The 20,239-nt window shown below is 36.3% G+C and overlaps 1 protein-coding gene across 6 annotated transcripts in view; it reads right to left on the bottom strand.

Moving 5' to 3' along the window:
- The window catches only part of evi5b (ecotropic viral integration site 5b), a gene marked incomplete at its 5' end in the record, with an annotated part of 54,720 nt that overhangs the window by 10,099 nt on the left and 24,382 nt on the right, over nucleotides 1-20,239 (bottom strand). For 3 of the 6 annotated variants that reach the window (XM_084129024.1, XM_084129027.1, XM_084129028.1), the window contains 14 exons: nucleotides 8,087-8,182; nucleotides 8,598-8,744; nucleotides 11,283-11,441; nucleotides 11,604-11,744; nucleotides 13,190-13,321; nucleotides 14,003-14,152; nucleotides 14,562-14,594; nucleotides 15,549-15,602; nucleotides 16,186-16,246; nucleotides 16,336-16,433; nucleotides 16,634-16,723; nucleotides 16,930-17,073; nucleotides 17,210-17,335; nucleotides 17,617-17,691. In XM_084129024.1, coding sequence (XP_083985150.1) covers nucleotides 8,087-8,182; nucleotides 8,598-8,744; nucleotides 11,283-11,441; nucleotides 11,604-11,744; nucleotides 13,190-13,321; nucleotides 14,003-14,152; nucleotides 14,562-14,594; nucleotides 15,549-15,602; nucleotides 16,186-16,246; nucleotides 16,336-16,433; nucleotides 16,634-16,723; nucleotides 16,930-17,073; nucleotides 17,210-17,335; nucleotides 17,617-17,691 — 1,506 coding nt within the window. The remainder of the gene's footprint in view (nucleotides 1-8,086; nucleotides 8,183-8,597; nucleotides 8,745-11,282; nucleotides 11,442-11,603; nucleotides 11,745-13,189; nucleotides 13,322-14,002; nucleotides 14,153-14,561; nucleotides 14,595-15,548; nucleotides 15,603-16,185; nucleotides 16,247-16,335; nucleotides 16,434-16,633; nucleotides 16,724-16,929; nucleotides 17,074-17,209; nucleotides 17,336-17,616; nucleotides 17,692-20,239) is intronic. The other 3 variants (XM_084129026.1, XM_084129029.1, XM_084129025.1) reach the window with 2 other exon arrangements.

The following is a 20,239-nucleotide window of genomic DNA, read 5'->3' as shown; positions in this document are numbered from 1 at the left end:
ATCCGATCCATGACTCAAAAACCATAATATGATCCGAACCGTGAGTTATGTGATCCGTTGTACCACTAGTTTTTCACTGCTGCTGAATACCTTGGGGGAGCTGCGGTATTGAAAAGACATGTGTACACACTACATAACATGTTTACCCACCACATTCACACCTGTTAAAAAGGGAAATCAAAACATACACTACAAACATGCTGCAAAGAGCCGTTTTCCTCTGTATCGGTACAGTTATGGCAAGCCACACAGGACAAAGTGAAGAATGAAAAAGGAGAAGCAGAGAGGGGTGTATTATATAGGTACTGAGGTGAGATCAACACATGCACACACACCCTAGCAGGGATGGGTGTTTTCAATTCCTGTGGTCTGCGTTCGGCTGTGCATGCAGTGCTCTGATAGGCCAAAGATGGGGATGGAGAGGGATCTAAAGTGTTCTTCCAAGAATTTGTGTTTTTCTTGAGGTTTCTCCCCCTCCCCCCTCATAGTGTTGTGATAAGGGAAAGGCAGTTAGCTGACTTCCTTACGCTCAGCTGCATGAAATCAACAGGTGGCAGACTGCAGCTAGGGACATCAAACGTCTGAGTAATGGCTTCCTCACTTCAGTACCCCCCCCCCATCCATCCAAGTAAATGGGGTGGTCCATGAGAACCCGAAAACATGCTCTTCCCAATTAAATTATGCTTTAAGCTTGACGTCAACTAGTCACTGATCATGGCCTACAGAGGGCGCAACAGGATAGTCCACTTCTATAAGCTACATTTAAAAAAAAATGAAATAATTAAAATATCAATTAAATGCATACTCCGAGAATGCTTCACAAGATATGTTTGATTATACCATCTGGATGCTCAAAATTAATCGGGTGAATGCACATTTTAAACAGCTTAATGTACACGTAAGTTAATCGCCGTTCTGATCTAATGTGCTGCTGCATTGTAACGCGCACACACATACAGACAGTAGCTCGCAGACCGCGTACACACAGAAACATTCAGTAGCGCAGACATGTATTGTCAACACTGTTATGTGATTTATCAATAAAATAGCTTAGTAACTGTAAAGTTCTACCATATATTTCTTAGTAACTAAAACACACAGCTTCACTATTTAGAGACACAGTGCCAGGTAGAATTAATTCACAAGCAATCGCTCTCTCACTAATGCATTCATATAAATGTGATCTTTACTGTGCTACTTTATCAGTATCTGATTTAGAACGAGCAGAAATCTGAGAGAAATATAACGACCCAAAGACAAAAGAACCGATAAAAATAAGCTGTTATGTAGGAGCAATAGCCTTGTGAGCAGCGCTGTGTCATATGTCATTGCTGTTCATAAGGCAACCCGCGTTCGACTCTCAGCTCGATTTGTTCATTAATGACCTCATCAGCGACTAGGTCACTTCAACTTGACTTTAATCAAGTCGTTCAACCCCTAATACAGAACTTTACCCTCTGAGCCTCTTCGGTCAAAAATGACAGAATGTTTTGAAATGTAAATGTTTTTTTTTGCTTCATTAGAATGGGATGACACTTGGTGACTTTTGTCGCATTAGCTATGTGAACATACAAAAAAAATCATGGACATGATTTGGATATGTTAAAGGGTCGGAAAAAAAGAAAAGAAAAAAAAATTGTCTCCTTTGCGGTAAAAAATGACCGACATAGGAAATGAATGGGAAATACGAAAAAATACAAAAACTCTTGGTGGTACAAACTACAAATCAGCCACTGTGCAGAAATAAAAGTGCACAGCAATGAAGGGGTGACACTCTAAAATATCAAGAATGCAAATTAGACACCCACACACTCACACATGTGCACACACACACAGAAAGAGAAATGAACTGGTAAGACTGCAACAGAGCAAATTTTGAGAATATGTGAAATAAAATCAATACATGAAAAAAGAGAGACTCTCTCTCGCTCACACGCACAGACACAGACACAGAAATGAATGGGTAAGACTGCATTTATTGAAATAAAATCAATAAATCATAAATAAATAAATAAAAAAGAGACTCTCATTCTCTCTTACACACACACACCAGGCCAATTATTAAATACTGAGTAAAATACTGAGTAACAAAAAAGCTTTCCATGTGTACCCATTTCTAACCAAATATTATTGTTTGAATGTAATCATAATGCAAAACCTGATACTTTTCTAACCAAAAAAGATCTAAACCTTGACAAAAAGTAGTCTTTTAGAATGTCTAAATATATATCTAAACGCAAAACCTAATAAAATTAAGAAATTATGCCTAAAAAACAATGGGAATCAAAAAGCCTCTATATATTTATATAGGGAGCTATACAGGTGGTTACAGGACATTACACAAGTTTTTATTTTTTTAACGCCTCCAGATGGCACTTTTCTCACTTCAAAAAAATTCATTTTAAAGAATTCCACTCTATTATATGTATATATGTATGTGTATATATATATATATATATATATATATATATATATATATATATATATATATATATATATATCTAATGGAAAAAATATCTCATACATATTTTTTAAATATTGCATAGTAGGCTATCATAAAATTCTAAATAATAATCAAAAAATATTATTGAACAAAAAATAACTTTCATTGGTTTTCCTGGGTAAAAAAGAAGTTACATTTCAAGGCTTCGGTCACTTTTGACCACGACAGAGCGAAGTGTGACCCCTAAATGAAGAAAATTTGCATTACACGCATGGAAAATTAAAATTTGTGGGATGCACCAATTCTGGCTGATATAATAAGCTTAGAATTTTTTATGTTACAGTTGATATTAAAATTCTATACAATAGTCAATAATATTCTATACTATTTAAAATAAAAACAAAACACTAAAACCTTGGGCAAGATTTGAGGTCTGAGGTCATGCCAGCATAGTGCAAGTGACTTGATCATCTCTTCCTCTCTTCAACTAGTTATATCACAAAAACATCAGAAGGTATGTTGAAAGAAATACTACTTGCTGAAATGTTTTATGTCTAATGTAAGAGCTCAATCAGTGTTTCAACCGACTGAAACATCTTGCAAATGTCATGTAACATTGCATTTACCTCAGGCAAGCCATTCAGCCAACTTTTTACATAGCTCGTTAGCCAATCAGAAAAAATCTAGAGAGGAGCATTTTGCTAAATATATGCACTGTATAGACCTTATGCGTCAGAGAAACAAGGGTGCCGTTTCTTCAGCCGGACCCGATTGTTCATCACACCGCCATCTTTAGAATATTGTCTTTGAACTTCCGTTTTTGCGGTCGCTCTGTATATTCCTATGGCATTGCTGTCCAGGAGTAATTAGCTTTTGAAGTGGATTTACTTAATATAAAATTAACAAAAGTTAACGAAAGTTATCATGAGGATTGTAATGTTTAAACCAGATGTCTTAACAAATGTCAGTCAACCGGGAAGATTTTAAAACGAGCCGTTCATTCATAAATACGCAAGATCGCTGTGAAAATAAAACCGGAAGTCAAAAGACAACGAGCGCAGCGCTGAAAAGGGGCGGGGCTACGTAAGGTCTATAACATTCATTACATTTTCACTCAACCTCTTAAGAGTGTTTACACGACAACGTACTAAAAAAGGAAAAAAGTTTTCCTTTGCATTTTTGAAAAGATGACAACATTGTCAAAACAATCCCCATTCACACAGATCTGTGAAAACGACTAAAAATGCTGTATTATGCCAGGCCAGTAGTTTGTGATGTCACTTTGTAAAGAAACACTATGCACAGACTAAACACATAATACATATACACGACATCACCATTTTCAATGGGGATGGTATGCTGTTGTCGTGTAAATGAACGGCCAAAACGCATAAGGTTTTCTGTTTTAACTTACATTTTATGGTTATATTCTTATCTGTAAATGTTAGAAAGTCCCACAAGTATTAGTCGTGAAACATCACATACTTCAATGAACGAGCGCCGGTGGATGCATGTGCGTCAAACGGACGGAGCGTAGTAGACTAGGAGCGCAATAATTCTGACTAAAATATACATTTTGCTAAAATATTTTTTGTTAGAAATTAAGTGTAGGTTTAAAATTCAACATGTAACACAAGTAATCATATTTATATGCAGTAACAGTAAAGGCACTCTGAATTTTTTTTTGCTTATATTATACAGCATAGTCTACATAAATGCACTATATTTGTTTTCATAGGCTTTATAGTACACATTGTTCGGAGGACAGCATTGGGTAGGATGTTGTGGAATATTATTGTTTAAAAAATTATTTAAAAAATTATGTATAATCTTTTTTTTTCCATCAGATTAATCGAAAAATAATCAACAGATTAACCTATAGTGAAAATAATCGTTAGTTGCAGCCCTAATTAATTTTAACCTGTAAATATTAAAGTATTGTACCAACTGACAGGGTTCCCTGTAAAGTTTACAGCTTTAGTTGAGAAAGAATTGTTCAAAGAAAAACTGACATGTATTGTAACTGTCGGATATACAGTATATGCTATTAAATAGGAATTAAATTAAGAGCTTGTGAATTGAAATCAAATCAAATCATAAAATCTGTCAATAGTCAGCCCTACTAAAAACTAGAATAAATATTTTAAATGCAAAGTAAATTTAGGCATAACAACATTATGATGAGATTTGCTAAAGCAGTTTTACTACAGGATTAGTGTGTTTGAAGATTAACTTGAAGTGAGTGTTAGATGATGGAAAAGATCATTTAAATGTAAATGGATATATCCCATGCTAACTGATATCATTTAATTTGAAATATGTGTAATATCACCCGATAACCAATATAGGACCAAATATTGTGCATCCCTAATTTGTGAAGTATGAGGTAGACTACAATGCAAGTATGAGTCCCAGTTTAATGCAAATTGTATTAAATTATTTAAAATGAAACTACAAAATTTTAAGCCTTCCATGACAATATATCTACATGTAAAAATTAAACAATTCTCATCAGAAGCTAAAATACATTCAGAAAGAGTAAAAACTAAAAACTTCCTAAAAACAGCATATCCAAAGATTTGAGTTAGCACAACAACTTTTCTTTATAAATCAATAGATAAACAGCATAACCGTTTCACGCAAAAAGCAGAACAGAACTGAGCCACAATGACTCGATCAAATAGTGATGCTGATGAACTAATGTATTAAAGTTGAACTGTTGGCCTGATTCTGGGGAAAATTAAACTTCGTTAAATTGAGCAATTCTTATCTGATGGAACTAACTCTATTGTGACATTACTCCTTTTGAAAATTTGATGCATGCTAAATGTAAAACTGAAAATATTCTAATTAAATGTTTTTAACCTGTAACTTTATAAGGAACTTCGCAGATCAGATATTGAAAATAACCTTAAATGTTAAAACAAAAACAAAAAAAATGTTCGGGGCATACAGTATTTGTTGTTCTATATCAGGTTGGCATGGCAACAAACACTGTCATTTCAGTGTTTCGGGCGCTTGTGATTTGAAACACTTCTACTAAATGTCACTTTTTCTCTCTGCATCAACTCATAACTATACTACTGAGATTTCTCTTATTGCCCTTTCTTTGTTCATGTTTATGCATGCATCTTACAAACACGTTCTGAGCTAAATCTCTCTGATACAGTTGATCATATGAATGCAGAGCAGTAATGCATAAAGCAAAATGTGAGCTGTGATTATTGCTTAGTGCGTTTCTCTGCCTGATAGGAAGTGGTTTCTCATCTGGTAATGAAGATAGCTAAGCTGCGGTCCCATGGGCCATGCAAGCAGCCGTTTCAACCCTGAGCTCTGCTAGGTGTTAAAAAAAAAAAAAAAAAACCCACTTCACTCCACTCTTAGTTAAGCAAGAGCTCATAACAATGCTGAAAAGAAGCAATGCTGATGCTCTGCATTTTCGTTGTGAAGGCTTCATTCAGTCTTACTTGCACATCAGTCACAATAACTATTAACAGACTCGGGACTGATGCGTTGTGTGGGTGTTCTGAAAGGTGTCTACATCTCCTGTATGCTGGGGAGCTGGGTTAGTGTGTTGGTGTCTGGTGTCAGACAGACCTGTAGGTTTGCTTTATAGTGGATCTTTCCAGTGAAAATAAAAACCACACTCACACCAGGTGACTCAGAGTCAGTCCAGAGGAATAAGGCTGTGGTGACATCATGGTGCTATATTTTCCAGCAATGGGTCATGTCAAATTAAGAGTGGGCGAAAGGTGAACAGATAAGCGATTGGTAACAATGACGAATAGATATGCAAATTCTAAATGCTTCAAAATATAATCAAATTATTTAACTTATTTGAGTGTGAGTGTGCAACTTGTGTCGATGACAAATAGCTTAAATTTGCTTTAAAACACACAAAAAAACATTGAACTCCAAAATAATGCAGAATTTTCCCTTAGGACTTAATCTTGCATGTGTAAAGATGTTGCTGACCTGCTATGCTTGTTTTTTGTATTCCAATTCTTATTAGCTACAAAAGGTTTTAGTAAATCTAAGGTTTAAGTAAATTTAAGTCAGTTTTTAGTAAATAACACGGAACAGAACAAACAGTTATAAATGTAAAATAAATGCATTAACAGCACTAATAAACTGTGTGAAACTTATAATAAACTGCATTCAATAACTGTGTTAGCCTGAATTAAAATAGATTTCAATCATGAAAATAAGCTTTCATTTGGTGTGTTCTTGACTGATAGATAAAGAAACAATGGGTAGTTTCTTTCTCTCATTCTCTCTCATCTTCACTGTCTTGTACCAACAGTCAAAAAGTGAATTAAAGTATGGTGAGCCAGATATGTTGCCCACAGCCCTCAGGGTAAAAGCCATGTAGGTAGCCAAAACCACAGAACCACAGCTAAGAGCTGCACATGCCTAAAAGGAGCATGCTTGTCTAATCTGATATATTGCGAACTTGATGCAATTTCAGCATACATAAATCACTTGCATACATCTAGCAAAATACAAATCTCTCAAGGAAAGGAAACAGCTAAATGTTAGATTACGCAGACTGTCCAACATCATCACACTTCATACACAGGTAAAAAAAAGTATTGAGAAAAGCTTGCAACCGAAATGAACAAACTCTCATATAAAGGTGAGATTTAGTTTCGAATACAAAAAAGCCCGCTTTATATCTGTCTCAGGAAGTAAAGTCAAACACCCCACACTGATATAAAAAAGCACTGATGACATACATAGGCAATCTTTAAAATAATTTGTCTTCCTGTATGGGGAACGCAACATTTTCAGACAGCAGCATTTTCTCTGAAGAGATCAAACGCTTATCTCACTTCTGACTTTAATCCAGTAAATCTTACTAATATAATCTTTCCCTCAAATCAAAACACACCTGCGTTTCAATTACGGTTACCATACATGTATGCTCATATTTACTGTAATGTCAAAGCTGCAGAAATTGCAGTAAGTTTCAACTGATTTACTTGAAAAGAGTGTCCGCATCTTACTGATGCTGAAAAAGGAAGTTTTTTTAACATGTTGCAAAGCTAGATAAGAAGAATTACAGATGTTATTTATAACATTTGAAGGCATCTAACATACATTATTGCACTTTTTGTGTGAATTTTGGTTCAATCAAAATTATTTACAAAAATTACATATCTTACCAAATCTACCAAGAAATGTTTTGAAAACGCACAATACAAAAATGGGGCCTTTCATACATAAAAGGCAGCAATGCACCATTTTTGACTAAAAACCATCCTCAGGATGTTTTTTTTTTTTCAGTCAATTTACAGTCAGACTGAACCATGATGAACTATGTTTACAAAGAATCCCTGTGCGAAAAAAACAAACAAAAAACCCTCAATTACACACTAGAGCTTAAATATTGTGGACAAATATACTCAAAATGATATGATAGCAGAAAAATATTATCACGTTTTTAAAAAATAATATCTAACGGGTATTCTAGAAACTAAGAAACTAAAAAAAAAGCAATACTATGAAAGGGAACTATGAGCAGCTCTGCTATGGAGAGACTACTGTCATGTATTGGACAGACAGACTGTGCTGTGATGTGCTGGGCTGGCCTGTGTAAGACTTAATAGGACTGATGGAATGTGATTCTTTGCTTATTTGTACCTGAATCTCAAGCTCAGAGATCTGCTGCTGAAGCTCAGCCATGGCAGCAATATTGTCAGCTTCTCTCAATCTCACTGCCATTACCTCTTCTTTATTCTGTTGGAGAGAGAAAGAGAAAAAACTGTGAAATGATATATATATATATTCAGCTTTTATTGAATGGTTTATCTTTGTATGTTTAACTGAAAGCAGAAACACACTCTGCATCTACTCTGCTGATCTCTAAAAACTGAAGCGCTGACAGGAACTACTAAACCCTATTTAAAGCTAAGTCATGAATGTGGAAATGCAACCAAATCATACAAAGATGTGGTAATGAGGCATATTTTGCTTTTTTTTTTGTATTTTTATTTTTGGCAGATTACTAATTGCATAAAAGGTTTAATGGTAACTAGAATAAAATAAATCCTTCTGTAAAATAATAATACTATTTGGATAAAGGCTACATTTTTGCACTTTGCTGTGGTATTGACTTTGACTACTCAGTTAATGTCATGTAAATGATCATCACCTTGCACTCTATTTCAGCCTGTTTCCGTTTCATCTCCTGCAGCTCTGCATGTAACATCTTGTTCTGGTTGGTCAAAACCTGCAGTCGCTCCTGTAGATTTTGTGCCTCCAGTTCTGCTCGCCGCAGTTGATTACCATGTCTTTGATTCTGTAAGTGAGTAAAATAATTATGAATTCAAAACTCAAAGAATTTGCAGTTTTCCTTAAAAAAAGACAGCAGTGCCGACTCTGATAACAGATACAGCCCATCACGTCAGAGTAAAAATGCATTATCTTTGTCTCCCTCTACTGGCTTAAAAATCTGTGTATGCTCTCTAGTCTCAGCTTCAGACATTGCACACTTCAGACATTACGCACTAGCTGAACTGATGCATATGGCACACAAAACTGGAAACACTTTCTAAGGAAAAAGTCTGAATCTGATTGGCCGACTTCTACAGGTTTTCTGGGAGCCAAGTGTGCGGTGATCTTTAACTGTCCACCAGGAAACAAAGCTGTGTTTAAAGTTCTGATACTGTAGCAATTAACACTTCAGAAAGCAACTAAAAGCTGGATTTAATAAAAAAAAAGCTAAAAGAAACTTCTAGACAGAGCTTTTTATTTGTGACACTTAGTTGAATTTAAACAGATGTGTTCGCATGTGGAAAGTAATACAGAGAAAGTATTCCTTTCCAAGCTTGGCTAACCCTTTGGATTCCCAATTGTTCTAATGTTATTAGTGTTCTCATCTATAAATGGAAGATCAAGGAAATATATGTGGCATATACAGGTAAACAATGAGTGCATCAATAGTCTGTTATATACGGTGGCCGAGAGAGCTCAACGCGCTGCAACTGAAGAAAACACATGCAAAAAGAAAAACACCTGCAAATTAAGAAAACATCTTCATGTGTTTCACAACACATGTGTGCTCCAAATACTCACAACACAAACAAATACAGAAATGCGCTGCAAATAGAACAGAACACAACGGAAATGTTTCCGGGGAACCCAATAAGTGACGGACCCGGCTGGGACGTGCTTACAGCTGTCTACTTTTATTTATTTTTTTGCAAAACATACAGAGATGACACGTTTATAACATACAACTTTGTATACAATATACAAAATGTATTTACAATATGTTCAATGTCATAAGAATACTAAAAAGAACAATGAGCTGAAGACTAAAATAAATAAATAAATAAATAAAAAAAGATAGAGAAAAAGAACATGAGTTAATCTATACATCAGTTACATTATACACATTTTGTCATGTTATGTTAAAATAAGTTTCATAAGAAATGTTGGAATGCAGCTAGGGTCCAAATATGAGACGGCAAGTTTTAAAGTTGAGACACTCACACACAGATATAACGCATATTTTAAAAACTTTGTTGTATAAAATGTATATTTATTTGCAACAGTTATGTTAACAGCAATAATACTATATTTCTGGTAAGAACAGCTATTCAGCTGATGGACACGCGCTGCGTTGTCATGGGAACATCCCAGGTGAAAATAATGAGGAAATTACGTTGTCTTTCGTTGCTCCCTTCATCAACATAATGGCACACAAGTGCCCCGCTCCCTCCAAAGTGCCCAATTCAAGGGCTCTGCTGTCTGCCCTTTTAAGAGAGTAGGGCATAGGTAAAGCTCACGAACAATAAGCACGTCCTAGTCGTCCGTCCGTCACTTATTGGGTTCCAATAATGGAAACATTTCCGTTGTGTTCTGTCCTATTTGCAGCGCGTTTTTGTATTTGTTTGTGTTGTGAACTTTTGCAGCGCGTTTCTGTATTTGGTTGTGTTGTGAACTTTTGCAGCGCGTTTTTGTATTTGTTTGTGTTGTGAACTTTTGCAGCGCGTTTCTGTATTTGGTTGTGTTGTGAGTATTTGGAGTGTTGTGAAACTGATGAAGATGTTTTCTTAATTTGCGGGTGTTTTTTCTATTTGCATGTGTTTTCTTCAGTTGCAGCGCGCTGAGCTCTCTCGGCCACCGTAGTTATAGCACAAAGGTCTGTAATTGTCACCACATGAGCCCACTCCTAAACATGATGTTGAACAAAACAAAACTGTGATTGGTCACTTTACATGTCAGTCAGACAGACGGCCTCTCCCTGAGACAATTGCAGTGGCTATAGAGCCCAGACCACATGTCGTTAGGCAAAGGTCTGGCTGCGCGAGACTATGGCCCGGTTTCACAGACAGGGCTTAGATTAAGCCAGGATTAGGCCTTAGTTCAATTAAGACATTTAAGTAGCTTTTATAAACATCCCTAAGAAAAACAATGGCACCGACATATGTTAAGATTGTCAGTGCAAGTTGCTTTCAGTTAAAACATGCAGTTTAGTCAGGGACTAGGCTTAAGCCTTGTCTGTGAAACCGGAGGTATATGTTCTGACTTATTTCCTCTTTAAATTCAGTGGCCAGCAGTAAAGGGCTCAAAACAATCATTTCAGTAGTTTTATTAGAATAAAATAAATTGTCATTTTGTTGCACTGCAGTCAATTATTTTGGCAATATCTGATTACCCATTCTAAACATAACAAAAGATGTAGATGTAGCCAGGAAAAAAGTCTGCCTAAGCAAGTCTGTGTCTTAAGTTATGATTCTTTGAAAAATATGAGTAAAGATGTGAAAATAGGATTAGAAATTGCAGCGACACACTGCAAAGGTGTGAGTGTGTGAGGGACGTGTGTCAAGACCTGGGTGTCCAGTTCCAGCATCCTCTGTCTGGTCTCTTTGAGCTCAGCCTGTGCCTCTGCCTCTCTGAGCCTCACGCTCATCAGCTCATCCTGAAGCTCGCTCATTGCATTTTTCCGCGGACTGTCTTTCCAGCGGCCCGCTGTGCGTGCCAGATGCCTCTGCACACAACGGCAAAAATATCTTACTAAAACATTTGTGTGTTAATTGGAAGCATGAAAAGGAGAGCATATGGTATAACAGCAACACAGTAAGCTTGTGGGAATAACACACATTGTAATATTGAGAATGAAACAGCTATCTATGTGAGTGTGTGTATTCACCTGCCAGTGCTCCTCCAGGTCTCTAATCTGCTGTCTAAGCTCTTTAAGCCCTGTAAGAGCCTCCGCCTCCCTCAGCTTTACACCAATTAACTCCTCCTGAAGACGTACCACATTATTCTCATCTGGCAAGGATGTATTTCTCTGTAACAGAAACAAATATACACAAAAGTCAGCTTATACACCAGAAAGCCATTTTCTGCAGTCAGGTTGCTGTAGTCGGCGCCAAACCTGGAATTAATTCAATGTGTAGAAAAACAAGCATAAACAAATAACCACTGAAATAGTTTAGGTGTTGGGACACAGTATAGTTTTCAGAAAAACAGCAGCCTGGCTAATGCAAAAGAAATCGAGATTGCACCAAACTTGGTCACTTTCAATAAAATCATTGAAGCAGTCTATGCAAGAAACATCTGATGCAACATTTAAGTTTAGAAGATTTTTTTAAATAAAAAAGTGTTACAATTTAAAACAACTTTTCCATTTTTATATCATATAAAATTGATTCAAATAGCAATATATATTGGTGTTTTAATATTGTATTTGTTGCTCAAGAAACATGTTAATATTATAAATACCGAAAACAGTTGTGCTGTGTTTTTGTGGTAACCGTTTTATTTCAGGATTCTTTGATGAATAGAAAGTTCAGCAGTATTTATTTGCAACAGAATTTCTGTAAAAAAAAGTAAGTATTTAATGTTATTTATTATCAATTTTAATAATACTTACTGAATAAAAATATTAATTTCTTTAAAAAAAAAAAAAAAAAAAAAAGTACCACTCCCCAACTTTTGAACATTTGTTATACTTCTTTCACAACATATGTGATGAATTGCAAAGCAACTCCAACCACACCGTCCATCTAAAATATATATTTATTTTTTATAACAATATCATATGTGTGAATTGATTGCTAGAATTTTAATTAGACATGCACCAATACCATATTTCCCTGCTGATACCGATAGTTTGAATTTCTTAAGGAATAAAAAATCTCTGCCAACTAATGCTGTAAACTACACAGGGAACCCTCTCATTCGGTACATTACTATAATTTTAGAGGTTAAGATTAACACCAGATCCCAAACTACTATTTTCAACTGCTATTTATTTTCAGATAAAATAATTACACAAAAACAAAACAAAAAAAAATCTGCCACTTTTTGATTGACAGGATATAATTGGCCCTGATCATCGGCTGTTTTTAAACAATTAGCCAATGGCTAATAGTAAAAATAATTGCTTTTTTCATCAGTGCATCCCTAATTTTAATATATTTAAATAACTTATGATTATTGAAAGCAGTGTGTGATGGCATCAAAACATAAGAATTCAATATAGGATGATAAAATATATACTCAAAACTTGAAATATGCATAAATAAATACTATGGGGTGGCATATTTCTTCATGAGTAGGTCATGTAGCCAAGTAGCCAGTCACATTGTTTGGTTCCTTGAAATGTCGGTTCTGAGAGTTTTGAAGGCCTCTTGACCAAACATGAACAAGTACCAGCACCACTATGGTGGAAAAACAAAACTGCCTACAGGCGAATATGTGTGATTGTGAATGGTAATAAAGTTCTACCACCTTCTCCATGTCGAGGATCTTGTCCTGCATCTCCTTCAGTGCGCACTGAGACTCAGCCTCCTTAAGTCGGGCCTGAACCAGTTCTCTCTCCAACTGCAGGATGAACTCCTCAGAATAGCGTGGGTTCCCCTTCTAAATAAAAAAAGTTTGATTAAAAATTCTGTCAATTAAATCCCAACTTGTCAGTAATTAATGTCAGTGTAATAATGTCGAATACTCATTGACATATCATCTGAACAGCTCTTGTGGTTTGATTTTACCAACTACATAAAATGTTCTCTCCACTTATGCTCATGGTTTTACCACCTGCCACATTAAAACATAATGAGATTGCAACACAACATTATGTAAAACAGCACTTTCCCCACAGCACATGACACATTATCCACTTTTTCTCTGTGTTGAGCATGTGCACATTAATAATTGATGAGCCATATCCCATCCTCCTGTTGAGAATGTAGATTTTATCAAACAGGCAGCGGCTTCAAGACTCTCTGCTAAAGTTACACTCATACTTGACAAACTCCTACACATACATAAACCCCTTTTTGGCAAGTTGTGCATGCAAATGACCCCAGCTCTGCTGTTCTGATCTGCAGTCATGCATGCAAAGAGCATCATTACAAGAGCTGCCGTCTGCAGCTCTGTGGTCACTGAGATTTTGTTGCTAGGCAATCGCGAAAGATTCAAGTACAGCTGCCACCGCAAACTGTTGCATGAGGGAGCAAAACATTTCTCAGTGTAATACGGTTTCTGTATTCGAAGAGCAGGCCTCTCATCCAGGAGGAGGCGCTGTCTCTGAACTGTCCTTACCGCAAACGGCTGCTGTTGCTGGAGCTGTCTGATGGCGTTTTGCGCTTGCTCCAGCTGTGCACTGGTCTCCTCATTGTGTTGTTTGACTGTGGCCAGCTCCCGCTTGACCAGGTAGTTCTCCTCCGCCTCTTGGGCTCGTGTCACCTGACCCTGACGTGACCAATTATGGATGAGGGGTGAGCGGAGAATCGGAATGGGTGGAAACGGATGTATTGATGGAGAAAAATAATGCTGGATCTCAAGCTCTGTCATGCTGTTAGCAGTTTTAGGCTTTCAATTTAGCACTTAAAATTGCTTCGACTATCAAAGGGGGGATTATTGTAGCTGTAACCATTATTGTCACCAATAATCAGGATTGCAACCCAAAGATAATAAGCACAACGACACCTCTTCCCTTAAGTCAGAAATGGCAGAGTTTGCCTTATTTCACTGTTGATTGTGAGTAGGTGTGAGATATTTAAGCAAATCAAAGAAATGAAGCAAAGCTAAAGATAGAACTGCTGGGTTCTTAAAGGGGAAAAACAGAGCTGAAGGGTGGAGAGGAAAGTGAAAATTGTACCTGAATCAATCTATCTGCCAAAGAAGCACTTTCCTAAAAACGGAGAAAATCCATAAAGGAAACAGCAAAGAGAGGAGAGAGACCAAAGGAAATTACAACACAGAACAAAACAATAAGACTGATTTGACAGAAAACAGTGTTCTTTTTCGTACCCCTAAATAAAAACACACTGTTCTAATTGAACATTTGCTATATCAGAATAAGCATGCAGCTTTGAAACCATCATAGTGAGGTGGGGTAGAAAAGGAACATGGTTTGTGCATGGTGTTCATGCTGTGGCTATGGAATAAAGCAAGGCTGCGCACCACAACAGGGTGAAAAGTGTAGAAGGAGGTCAAGCAGAGGACAGTCAGAAAGGTGAGAATAAATAAAACGCAATTAGTGTTATTTTAAAGGCTCTAGGTCTACTATATTTGTGTGACGAACGCAGCCCTGGGTTACGAATGGTGAATTTCTGAAGGCGTTAGTACTTTATTTTAGTACAATGGTTCCATGCTGAGAGGTGATGAAAACCAAGTGGACGTGTTTTTTTTGCTTGTTGTTATTTTAAATGACCTGCACTGTGGGCTTTCTTTTCATGCATGACACAAACATGCCTTTACAAGCAGAGAATATTCTGACATGCACCACTGCAGGTTTGGGTTTTCACCCATGCTCAAAAAAGTCTGTCAGACAACCACTTTGGCCAGAAATAACTACATGTAGTGTACAAACATTTCATACCCATGTGCGCACGCAAAATATGTTTCTTTCTGTCAGCACTGTACTTACCAGCCTCAAAAAAACACAACAGGTTATCCAATGACATGCACACAAGCAGTTAGTTATGATGCATTCAATAGGGTGTGTGCACGAGCATTTGTTATTGTTATTGTAACTGACCGCAAGCAGATTACCCATTTCAAGATAAGCAAATCTTGGATGACAATGGTGTATGGATGTGTTTGATTGATTAATGTTTTGCTTTGCCTCTTATTTATCACTCACTTTCTCCAGAGTGTCTATTCGCTGCTTCAGGAGTCTGTTCTCTGTGCGTAGTCTCTGTAATAGAGTGTCAACATCAACAGCGTTAGACTGCAATACACCAATAAAATATTGCAATGTACTAGACAATGCTATGAGCTATTTGACAATGTTATTGTTTAGTGTGGGTTTCAATTAAACATACTTAACAGTATTTAAATTATTTTCTACTTTAAAATTGGTAAAGAAAATAAGAGGCAAGTATAGACAATTGACTCTTTTCACATATCCGGGGTTCTCAAAAGCAGAAGCAGTCATAGTTGGATAAATGTCAGTGGTGAAAGAAAAAAAAATTCCATATATAATTTCCACGACTTTCCAAAAGAGGGAGAAAATATAGAGAGATTGATTACAGTCAAATTGTCAATATTACTATTGCTCCCTCGGCTGCTGTTTTTTTTGTAATTTAATGCCAAGGTATTTTAAAACAATGTATAATGTTATAACTTTTTTAATAATAAAAGCTTTGCTAGACTTGTCAATGTCAATAACTGTAAAAAAAATAGACAATGTCAATAACTGTAAAAAAAAACATCATCAAATGTTTGGAAAGGCATCATTTTAGCAAAATGCAAGCTGGACGGTGGGATGACTGTCTCACCTTGATCTCCACCTGTTCTTCCATCTCCTTGGTTTTGATTGTAGTGTACTCCTTTTCCAATCTGTGAAGGCATAAAGAAACAGTTCAGAATTTTTTTGTGTCCAAAATCATACTAAAAAAAGAAATTCACTTAACATATTGTAAACTCACTTTTTCATTTTCTTGGCATTGTACTTGACTTGATAAGCAGCCTGGATAACTTTGTCTGGTCCACTATCCAGCTGTTGAGGGATAACCTTCTGAAAGTGCTGCAATAGAGAGTGAAAATAACAAAACTGCGTATTATTATTGAATTATGCATATTTGTTGCATACTGCTTAGCGGAAACTGATAACAGTCTCTAATCATGGTGTGGTAGCTTCTACAGAAAGTATTGGCTAACATAACCACTATAATTAAGACAAATACAAGTTTATCCTTGAAAGGAAAATGATGATAAATACCCCACCTGCAACATTCCCTCCATGTCCAACTGCATGAGCTCAGCCTGATTCATCTGCAGGATGGCCATCCCCACACGAAACACTACCTCTAAACCCTGTAAGGACACCTACTGGTGAAAACTCATGATCCAAAAATATTTGCAGTAGCATTGTGAAGCCAACAGAGGGAGATAGCAGACCACTAAAATACACCAGTGTTCTGTGTTCTCAATTAGCTTAGCATCTAAAATGTGTGTGTGTGTGTGTGTGTGTGTGTGTGTGTGTGTGTGTGTGTGTGTGTGTGTGTGTGTGTGTGTCTTACCTCACACATGAATATATCAAAGATCCTGGTAGCTACAGGAAGAGAGAACGAGGTAAGGAAAATGGTGAGAAACCAAGATGAAGCATACATGGAGGTATGGAAACTCTGGGCCTGGAAGTGCACATGAAGCTCTGGGAGCTGCTCCTGCAGGGAGAAACCAAAATAGACTGTAAAATCACAGAGAGAAAGCAATAATGCAATTCATAAAACAAACTGATTTAATTTATTGGGGAGCGTTAAGCTAAGCTTAAAAGTCCGATTTTGACAGACAGTCACTGACCTGAATCATATATTCAAACTGGTACATGCAGAGGCCCAGTTCAGCCATACTGGGTTTAAAGAGCTCTCTCAGCCTGTAATCTTGCATCAGCTTCACAAACACACAAAAAGCCTCTTCTTCTGGCATCTGTGAGAAGACAATTATACATCATATAATTACAGACTAGAAACATACTAGTACCAACAGATATACATTTATTTGAAGAAATAATAATAACCATTATTATTATTATTATGTAATAGCTATTATTATTATCATCATCATCATCATTATTATAAGTGCAAAACCATATATATATAAAATTAACATCACAGAATTATTCATATCACATTAAGAATGTTTTACATTGCTCATTCAGCATTATCTTACATATTATACTTTATGTGTGGAATATATTTGACTGTTACCTGCATTAGAAGAAGGCCGACAATGAAAGCGCTTCCCTGACAGTAACCCACCTCTCGATCAACCAGGGAATAAGCCTGTAAACACAAAAGTGAGATTTGGTGAGAGCTGCAGAATCAGCTCTGTTCTTCCCCCAGACAAGCCTGTGAGTTACCCATGCACTCTTTAAAAACAACCTCAAGTGATCTTTAGGTGTTTTGTTTGGGTGAGCTGGCTTTAAAAGACATTAAACTTAAACTGTCAGGTGGTGTAGTGTCTAAAGATCTGGAGGTTCATATTCCAAATGACCTATTCCTGTAAAGAGGGGTGCATATTAGGGTGGCCCTTATTTTTGGACTTTTGAAATCTTCTGCTCTCACCCTCCCAATCAGCTGTCCTTCATGAGATATGGAAACAAACCAAATTTCACTGAGATTGGACTACGTTTAGGATATGCTCAACGAAATTGAAATTCCGTCTTAATGTCGCATAAACAGTTCTATTTAGAACAGTATCTTCCTGAAGAACCCTTTATATGCTGTAATGGTTCTTCCTGTTAAGAGTTGTTTATTCCCGCCTTTTTGTTTTTCAAATCTGTAACTGACAAAGCCACCTCAAACTAATTTTCTGGAGCGCAGCTATGTCAACTACACAGACTGTCAACACACTCTCAACAGGTAAATTATTTCTTTCTTAAAATGTCTATAAATTATAGGGATGCACCGATCCGATACTCAGTATCGGTATCGGCTCCGATACTGCCATTTTTGGCGGATCGGGTATCGGTCAGACGAGGCCGATCCAAATCCGATATTGTGCGTATACTATTCAGTGTTATTGTTAAGCCCCACAAAAGACACACAAACATTATAAAGCACCATAAGTTTTCGTGCACAATATTATAAGTGTTCTGAAGCCATTATATCATAATGTGAGATATAAATGAATATTTAAGTCGTTAAATTCAAGATCACGTAAACGTTTCCCTCAGCTGCGCTGTCAGTCGCACTATATTGTGCCGCACTATATTGGAGCCTTTCATATCATAAGTGACGCAATGAAACATTATCAATAGCCGTTCTTGTTCTGTCCTATCTATTATGTTGGTACCTCATTAAACAGCTGTGCTATACATTTAAAAAATGTCTCAATTTTATTGTAGGCTATAAAATTTTGATTTTTGTTGTTGTTTTTCATGAATGTATTTTACAACAATACAAAGAGCAATGTGTAAAGTTTTACCAGATTTAGTGTTACACTTATTGTCTCTAATTTGTTCCCCACTAAACATTTTTTTCCACAAAATGTTCACATTTTATACAATTATTGTGCACTCGTGATTTTTCTAGACTAAATTTTACTGCTGAATTATCCACTAATCTAGTTTATAATAGCATTTATGTCAGATTATGATCATATATTTTTTGTTGTTGTTTTTCTTTTTTTCAGTTCTTATTATCAGTTCAACACAGAGTTATAGAGTTTCTACTTGATTTAAAAAAAACTGCGCTGGTATCGGCACGGATCGGCCGATACTCAGAATTTTTGGTATCGGATCGGATCGGTTCTGAAAAAATGGTATCGTTGCATCCCTAATAAATTATAACTTTAAAAATTGTAACTGGTTTCCTACCAATCATGTCTCTTTTTCTTTTTAGTTTAACAGAACATGCAAATTGAGCAGCTCTGTTCAGTTAAGGATATTCATCTTCTCTTCTCCACAAAGTAAGTAACAGAGGTATTGAATTTATGATCCATATTGTTCGATTTTTTTTAAATTATTATTTTACGTCTAAATAAACCAAGTCACAAAAACAATCAAACCTTTTCTTCCTTTTAACGGTACAGGGCTCACATACTGTCCATTTTTGCTAATTTTGGCCTTCATAAACATAATTGTTTTTACATAATCAACTGGAAGAGACACACTGTAACTTTAAACTCAATTGTGTATTTTTTCAGATCAATTTCAGATGCTGTCATGTACCATAACCTCATAATCTGCAGAGAGAAACTGCCACTCAGAATACACATAAAATGAAGGACATAAAGAGGATTGTGAAGTTATTTCACTGGTCTTCATTACATCTATATCATGTCCAATGTCAATTGTTATTTATAAATGTATTCAGCTAACAACTGTTGTTAGAGCACTGTCATTTTTTGCTACAATTTGCCATGTCAATTAAAAAAATAAAAGTACCTAATTGACACCACATGCTGTTTTTATGTAAAACCCAAATAGAGGCAACAAGATACATGACAGGCAGATAATGTATTTTGCATACATTACGTAACATTTCCAATAAATAAATAAAAATCCCCCAATAAGGGCCACTCTAGTGTACATAACTGGTGCGCAGGTGTGCATGGGTGGTAAAAATAAATGATGCGCAGCAGAAAACGTGGAGGGAAGTGCTTCTGAGTACCAACATTTTTTGGACAGGTACACGTTTACCTACTGGAGTAGGATTTTTCTCCATCTCTGGTAAGATAGCAATCATGATGATAAGTGTGTTCATTAATTATTAGGGGTGCAATAGATCGCAGTTGATCTGTGACATGTACGGAACAGGCCCCACGGCATGTGAATCGCGGATTAACTAAGTTAAATCATCATAGAGTGAAAGTTTATCATTTGGACAT

This window comes from Abramis brama (assembly GCF_963993115.1).
Source record: "Abramis brama genome assembly, chromosome: 11".
NCBI classification, from domain to species: Eukaryota; Metazoa; Chordata; class Actinopteri; order Cypriniformes; family Leuciscidae; genus Abramis; species Abramis brama.
The sequence above is the reverse complement of the archived record's forward strand: the minus strand, read 5'-3'. Positions and strand labels throughout refer to the sequence as shown.